General features: G+C 36.1%; 1 protein-coding gene across 1 annotated transcript in view; it reads right to left on the minus strand.

Moving 5' to 3' along the window:
• The window catches only part of kcnj3a (potassium inwardly rectifying channel subfamily J member 3a), a 41,279-nt gene extending 33,181 nt beyond the window's left edge, over positions 1-8,098 (minus strand). Inside the window, exons 1-2 of the mRNA XM_056465740.1 lie at positions 7,446-8,098; positions 4,185-4,853 (exon numbers count right to left, since the gene is read on the minus strand). Coding sequence (XP_056321715.1) covers positions 4,185-4,847 — 663 coding nt within the window. The 5' untranslated portion in view covers positions 4,848-4,853; positions 7,446-8,098. The remainder of the gene's footprint in view (positions 1-4,184; positions 4,854-7,445) is intronic.
• Positions 8,099-8,777: the final 679 nt, after the last annotated feature.

The following is an 8,777-nucleotide window of genomic DNA, read 5'->3' on the forward strand; positions in this document are numbered from 1 at the left end:
AAAATATCTTGAGCTGCTACATATACAACAAATACATTTACCCAGATATTCAACAGACATGGCCAAATCCAAACTGGTCTCGCAAAAGCTATAGAAAAGGTTGTTTTATTGCATTAGAAACTCCATGGATTCATTTAAGGTTCTATTTTAATGTGATCTAGGCACAAAGTCTACAGTGCAGGGCGCAAAAGCATTAAAGGCATGTTTTTTCAGTTTTCCAAAATAGCAGCGCGCCAACAATGCGCCTCAACACACCTTTTTAGACCAGCACACCCATAAGACCCCAAAGTGACGCAAATTAATTTGTTATTTAAACAATGTGGTGCAAAATGTGAAAATTAGGGTTGCGCTGGTCTGAAAATAGCAACAAATCGCTCCATACATGTCTTGTGCTGTATTGCGCCGGGTGTATGATAGGGCCCATAGACATTAACAGCTCTAAGAAACACACATGGAAGCTTTATTAATGTCTGAAATTTGTTTTACCATAAAATCATTGAGGACTTTGAATAAAAAGCATGTTTAGAGACAATATGTTTTATCTTTTCCTTTATGTTCTCTGAATCATATAAATGTATATTTAGAAACAATTTAAATAGTTTACTGATGAAAGTAAATACTTTCGAAAATAAACTCTCATTAACAGCAGCAGAACGGCTTGCAGATCAAGAGGGGTGAATAATCTGAGGAATTGTGTAACAGTGAAGACTGAACTAATGGCTCCAAAAGAATTCAGCTTTAAGAAATAGCATCTAATCAAAAACAAAACAAAGAGAACAAAAGCATTAGAGCACCTTGAGTGGTAGAGTATGATGTGGTAAGCATAGCGACTTTACTTTGGTTCCATTCTTAATTAAATGTTAGACCATTCATTGTAAAGATGTGAAAAGAACCACGTTCCTGAAGGACCACCAGCTCTGCACATTTTCCATGTCTCCTTAACTAAACACACCTGATTCAGATCATCAGCTCATTAGCAGAACCTGAAAAACCTGCAATGGCAGTGACAGACAAAGGAGACATCCATGTGGTGTTGGTGGTCCTCCGGGAACGTGGTTGAGGAACACTGGTATAGGGTACATCAGGGCTCTATTTTAGGGTCACTCCTTTTTGTCTTTACATAATTCATCTGGGAGATAAATTTGCCATTTTGTATTGGCTAGGTTTGCTTATGACTCGCAGTTGTAGCCCCTATTTAAGGCAGGAAATAATGCAGCTAAAACCTTTTAATGTTAAATGATGAAAAGACTGCAAATGTGCTCTTTGGTAGTGAAATATCACATAGTTTGTGTTTTTTCTCTCTCTAAAAGCAAGTCTCAGGCAGTTTTCATCATGTGTAAGGAATAATGTCACTAATTTAGGCATAGTTTTTGACTGTGGTCTTATATTCAGTCGCCAAATAAACAATATAGAAAGAAACATCCTTTTAAAATTGAGAAGGATTGCCAAAGTCAGTTCAAACGAAGAATGACGTTGAAAAATTGCTAAATGCTTTTATAATTCGATCTTTTTGATAATTGTAGTGTGCTGTATGAATGTTTTAACAATCCCCCCTGAGGAGGTTACAATTGGCTTAAAATGAAAAAACTCCACTGCTGGCCAGTTAAACAACAGATAGTTTTGTAAATTCTGTTATTCATTTTTAAAATGTACATCAAGGATCTGTGGCGCAGTAGGTAGTGCTGTCGCCTCAGAGCAAGAAGGTCGCTGGTTCGAGCCTCGGCTAGGTCAGTTGGCGTTTCTGTGTGGAGTTTGCATGTTCTCCCTGCGTTCGCGTGGGTTTCCTCCGGGTGCTCCGGTTTCCCCCAAAGACATGTGGTACAGGTGAATTGGGTAGGCTAAATTGTCCATAGTGTATGGATGCTTCCCTGGATGGATTGCAGCTGGAAGGGCATCCGCTGCATAAAACATGTGCTGGATAAGTTGGCGGTTCATTCCTCTGTGGCGACCCCGGATTAATAAAGGGACTAAGCTGAAAAAAAATGAATGAATGAACATCAAGGATCTGCTAGTTATTCAATCTTCATCAAGATCATTAAGGTTTAATGTGCACGTCTTAAGTGTAGGGGTGATTGAGCATTCTCAGTTTTGGCACAGGAATTAGATGAATAGATTTGACATGTTTTCTGTATTTTAATTCATTGTCGGTTTTTCCTGTAAAGCACTTTGATATTCCTTCATGGTTTTCAAAGTGTTCTATAAATAAATGATTGATTCATTGACTGATTGTTCTCAGAAATATTAAAAAAATCTTAATCATTTCAGACTTTTCACCAATAGCATACATATTTTTAAATATATGTCTACTCAAATGACTCATACATTATAAAAATACTCTAAATATGTTATACAATAGACGTAATTTGCAGTATTAACCCATTTAAGCTCACCGGCAACTATAGTTGCCAGAGTTCATAGTTGCCACTTTCCTTTTATGAGTAATTTTCGGCTTGTGATCCATGTTTAATTTCTCAATGACTTGTAAGCAAATATTTCCAGAAAGAAAAAAAGGGTACTTCCTGTCATATGAGGCCTTCAACTTCCTCAACAACCTCTAATTCCAGGATGCAAAATGGAGGCAAACCCTCTCAAATAAAGGAAATTTTCATGCTACTTAAAATTAGTTGTTTACAAATATACATCAACATAATCATGAAGGTTTCTAGATTCATCCAAACAAAACAAATCTTTCAAGAGATCTATAGTTTTTTGTATACTTTGTCAAAAGTTCAAGCGGCAACTCGGTGGGCAAGTACCTTATAAATAATGTGGAATTATAGAATAATGTGTTAATAAGTGAATAAATAAAGGTTATTGGTTTTGTTTAATGATTTTGCTTAGATAATACCCCATCTAAACATAACCATTTAACTGATATCTTTACTTTAAAGTAGCCTTTTTTGATACACAATTTAATACACAGCAAAATTCCTCAGAGTAAAATCAACTTCTTCCACTGGCCCCGCTCCTACAAACAGTTAAAATAACAGAGAATAATGAACTCCTGATGTTAAAAAGCAGAATCACTGAGGAAAAACACAAAACTATAACCAAATTCAGTCACAACCTCAGGCCCTGCTGTCCACACAAACATGGGTTTTGTCTGAATTGCAGCTTTTTTTTTCTACACAAAAACACAGTATCAGGTCACTGAAAACCAAATTTTCAAAACTCTTGTCAGGGTGACGATTTTCAAAAGCACCAGGGTCTGTGTTTTTTAGAAAATTGAGAAAAAAAAAACTTTTTGTTTGCAAAAATATCTGTGTATGTGTCGACATGGGCTTGAACTCAACTGGAACCTCAATAAATCTCTCAAAATCTCAGCCCATCAGAATCATTAAACTCCACAAACATAATCAGCAGCTTTACTTATTACTAAGCTGTTTGGCTATTTCTGATCATTTTTCAATTATCTTTTTGACACACAGTAGTCTCTTGGGGAAACTAGTGTGTGTGTTTCATCACGTTAAGACAAAACACTTTGTGCTTTCATATTTATGAAATTTGATCATTTTCAAGGGGGTTCATATCAAATGTTTTCATAAACTAATTTTGAGAGGAGCACGTGATATGATTGAGCACGTCTGGCCACTCATCTGTAATCAGTAATAATCCAATCAGATTGATCCTAGTTTACTATAAATGGATCATTTTCTTCCTACTGCTCTATCTTCGTTTGGAAGAATCCCCCCTTCCACCCCATCTCCTCCTTTTCCTCCCTTTTCTAAAGGGGGAGCTCTCGAGACCTACCTGATCTCGGATCTCCTGATATGCTTATCGACCGGGCGGGAGCCCTGGGCTCAAATATCTCCGAGCTCAGGGTTCTCTCCCGGGACAGCATGCCAAACCTGCTTTATACGCCAAGCATATCTAAGTGGGAAATCTTGAAACATAATAAATGTGTTTATGAATTGATCTGTTGAAAGCAGTTGTTTTGAGTAAGAATGCCAAATGTTCTCCTCCTATTGAATTTTTACACTGAACGGTTCTTACAACATATTTGCCCACCGATTTTCTTGAAAAAAAAAAATTAATGGAAAAAATGTATGCAAAACATGTTCATATAGGACACTATTAGCAAGGCTACATGCATGAAACTATTTTAAAAGAATTTGGCACAAATGGGTATAAGTATTTACATGCAATTTCACATCGTAATCTGATTACATAAAACAGGTCCATACCTTGAGTAATTTACATCGGATTTGGGCTGAAACCATGTGGCTGTTGCGCAGGTTTCCCACTCTGAACATCAGCGTGAGTTTGCCGTCACGCATGGAAATGGCTGCATTTTCACTGAACATTAGAGTTTCTGCCCTCTTCTTGGGTTGAGACATCTTTATGAACATACAGCCTATTAAAAAGGCATCCACTATGGAGCCTAGGATGGACTGAAATAAAAAAAGAATGATTCCTTCTGGACATTTATCTGTGATGTATCTGTGGCCATATCCTATAGTGGCCTCCGTCTCAATAAAAAAGAGGAAGGCAGAGGGAAAGTTATACACGTTGGCCACGCATGGCGTGTACTTCTCATCATGGGTTCGGTTTAGGTCGCCTCTGATATATGCAATGACCCACCACATAAACGCCATGAATAACCAGGCCACTGTGTACGTGAGGATGAAGATGAAAAGGTTCCACCTCCATTTGAGGTCTACCAAAGTTGTGAATAAGTCAGAGAGATATCTGCTGGTCTCTCCACCCAAGTTTCCGTGTTGGACGTTACATCGTCCGTTCTTATCCACAAATCGTTGTCGTTTCCTCCTCTTGTCCTTCAGATGGCTGGAGGAGGTAGTTGTCACTACCTGATAGTCATTTCCAAATTTCTTACGGAGTGCAGACATCTTATCCTGCAGAAACAGAAATAAAACCTTTGAGCAGCCAGTTAGACCTCTCATTGTCTTTCGCTGAATTAAAAGAGTAGACCAAAGCTAATCTGTAACTATATAATGTATAACCGTATAATCTTGTATAACTTGTAAGTACCGTACAAGTATGGAGAGAGATTAGACTCAATAATAATTCACGCAAAAGACACGATGTACACATGCGTAGCCAAATTCACGTACGTAAAATATTTATTTATACTTACAAAAACAATTCACATGCACAAAATAAAAATACATTTTCATAAAATACGTTTCACAAATGCAAAACACCATTTGCAAATATATAAGAGTGTACAAAAAGTTTTGAATGTTTAAAATTCACGAGTTCATCCTGAATGAGAATGTGCAAATCCTCTCTCACGTAGACTCACCCTGAATACCAGTGTGTGCATTTTTGAGACTTTCCTGTCAGTACACACCTCCCACCAGAGTCACTCGTGCCCTGTAGCCAATAAGATGCGAGCTTACTGTTCAACCAATCACAACTCCCTGAGAACGCGGGAATGACCGAAGCGCTTCACTGTGCGCACCATTTGCGCAGTCTGACTTAATTAACGGAGATGATCCTCTAAGATCCACTCAGATTCTACTATAAAAAGCGTATACACAAACTAGTAGGAAACAGTATTGACTTACAGAAGTATCCGCCATGTTGGTTAGAGGAACAGACTGCGCAAAAGGAGCGCAGAGTGGTTGACATCGAGTACAGCTCTCATCTGATTGGCTGAGAGGTACGAGTTGCCTGTTTCTGGCAGGAAAGTCTCAAAAATGCACACACTGGTATTCAGGGTGAGTCGTACGTGAGAGAGGATTTGCACATTCTCATTCAGGATGAACTCGTGAATTTTAAACATTCAAAACTTTTTGTACACTCTTATATATTTGCAAATGGTGTTTTGCATTTGTGAAACGTATTTTATGAAAATGTATTTTTATTTTGTGCATGTGAATTGTTTTTGTAAGTATAAATAAATATTTTACGTACGTGAATTTGGCTACGCATGTGTACATCGTGTCTTTTGCGTGAATTATTATTGAGTCTAATCTCTCTCCATATACAAGCTTTTGAATAATATATTTGAATATATATAATGATATAAACCCATCATGGGTGTATTGTTTTTTTAAAATTGAGATTTATACATCATCATACATGAAAGCTGCATAAATAAGGTTTCCATTGATGTACAGTTTGTTAGGATATAAGATTCTGATGAATAATAACCTTGGATAAAAATACCACGGTTTTACGATATTGTGATTCTGCTCTAAAATATATTCTTTTTAAATGTCTGGCTAAAAAACAACAATTTTTCCCCCTTTGAGCACAGCATATTTTACTTTGAGAATTATTTAAAATATTTTGGAGCAGTAAACATGTCAGGCTATATAAATCAAATGAATCATTCACTTCTGCTGTCTTGATTAGTTTTAAAAACACAGATTTCTTTAGAATCTAAAATGGAATCTTTGTTGCTGGAGATACTGTTGTCCTATAAAATTTTTAAACTAATCTAAATAAAAAAATCGTACACATATCTTGGGAATGATATAGCAGAAAATTTTGGCGGTTATAAAACCTTGACGTTTCCAAACTGAAGTATACCTTAAAACGGGTATTGTCCCATGTCTAGCAGAGATACCAACACAATCTCACGGCAATGAGTAACTTTTTGATTTAGTGGCTAATTTATATGAATTCGTACAATCTAATTTGTACAATTTAATACGATTTGCTCATCCCAAAATGACGGTTGGGTTTAGGGGTGGGGTAAGGTGCCACGCCTCCTTTTTAAAATCGTACAATTTCGTATGACTGAACTCTACAAATTCGTATGAATTAGGCACTAAACTCAGAATTATTCAGAGTCAGAATTATTAGCCCCCTTTAAATTTTATTTTCTTTTTTAAATATTTCCCAAATGATGTTTAACAGAGCAGGGAAATTTTCACAGTATGTCTGATAATATTTTTTCTTCTGGAGCAAGTCTTATTTGTTTTCTTTCGGCAAGAATAAAAGCAGTTTTAAAATTTTTAAACCCCATTTTAAGGTCAAAATTATTAGCCCCTTTAAGCTATAATTTTTTTCGATAGTCTACAGAACAAACCATCGTTATACAATAACTTGCCTAATTACCCTAACCTGCCTAGTTAACCTAATCAACCTAGTTAAGCCTTTAAATGTCACTTTAAGGTGTATAGAAGTGTCTTGAAAAATATCTAGTAAAATATTATTTACTGTCATCATGGCAAAGATAAAATAAATCAGTTACTAGAAATGAATTCTAGCTTCAACTGTATATATATATATATATATATATATATATATATATATATATATATATATATATATATATATATATATATATATATATATATATATATATATATATATATACACACACACACACATAGATACACACACATTACTAATAGGTATTTAAGAACTGGTTCTTTCGGTAGCGTTGCATTTTTTGTAGAGAAGAGTTTAAAAAGACTAGCCTAGGTTTAATGAAAACCTGAAGAACGAGAAAGACAATAGTAAAAACTTACCTATATTTCAGCATGCAGGACTTTCCTCTGTTTTCATTGCCTGCGTTATCTGATTTCAAAACAAACCGTGGCTTGAAACAATCGTCCTTTTATTCACGGAAAAAGCAGGTTTCCTCTTCGGGGATGAAAGATGCAGGAAACTGTCCACATGCGCTGTCCAGCAGCTCTGGTCCTGAAACACACGGTCTGTCTTCACGCATCTGTTCATTTGAGTTTCACAAACCCAGCTCAAAGTTGTGGCTGATTACCGATCACAACTGAACGGTCTGATCGCAGATGAGCGCGGTCGACTTCTCCAGCAATTGGCGCAACTACTGATTAATACAAAAAATTAGATGATTTTCGTTTTGTTTTTTGTTTTTAATCTGCCTCTGCTTGCTCGCCAGTAGACAATTTGTCAACTTAACCAGATTACGTTTCTCAGAGACTGCGTTTGCGTAATACCCAAATTAATAATTATGATTTCAACCGGACGCGCCTCAGTCTTACATATGTACAATAGGCTTCGTTCCCTAACCTAAAGCTCCGTAGTAGTTCCTATCGTTCTCGTTTCTAAAACAACAAAAATTAAAAATGAAAGACAAATGGTCAAATGGTTCCAGGGACATGCAGGTCGCGTCCTTCAGACCCTCAGCGTGAGCGCGCGAGGCTGTTCTTTGTCTCTTCTGCGCGTTTCTCTCGCAGCGTCCAAAAGCTCCTCACGGTGTGTATCATTCACCAGAGGAGGGCGGAACTTCACAATCACAATTCGCGTTTATTGGTTAAGGAAGTTACACTTACAAGGGTTTTGACCCCACAATGTAATATTAAAAATCAACATGCCGTGTACACAGTCTACCATCTGTGTAACGCATACGCAGGTAATACAGTGCACGTTAAGCTATATGCACATACTTGATGACAGCCGCTCTACCAAACGGTTGACCATGTTTTTACTGTTTTAAGAAATAACTGCTAAAGTAATTTAAAGAACGGCTGTTTCAAATAATGTTTTACACACAGCATTGTTGATTTACAAAACAACAAACAAACAAACAAACAAACAAACAAACAAACATAATACTGTTGCACTACACTGTATGCGTGGGTTCCACACAATTCATTCATGTTGTTCCAGCACAAATTAAGTTAACTCAACAAATTTATGTGGATTGAACATAAAAAATTAAGTTGTCCCAATGAAATCCCAAATCTCTTTTTAATTAAGTAGTTTGAACAAGTCAATATATATATATATATATATATATATATATATATATATATATATATATATATATATATATATATATATATATATAATCAAGTGTAGGATACACTAAAAAAAAAAAAAAT

The sequence above is a fragment of the Danio aesculapii genome, chromosome 9 (assembly GCF_903798145.1).
Source record: "Danio aesculapii chromosome 9, fDanAes4.1, whole genome shotgun sequence".
Taxonomy (NCBI): Eukaryota; Metazoa; Chordata; class Actinopteri; order Cypriniformes; family Danionidae; genus Danio; species Danio aesculapii.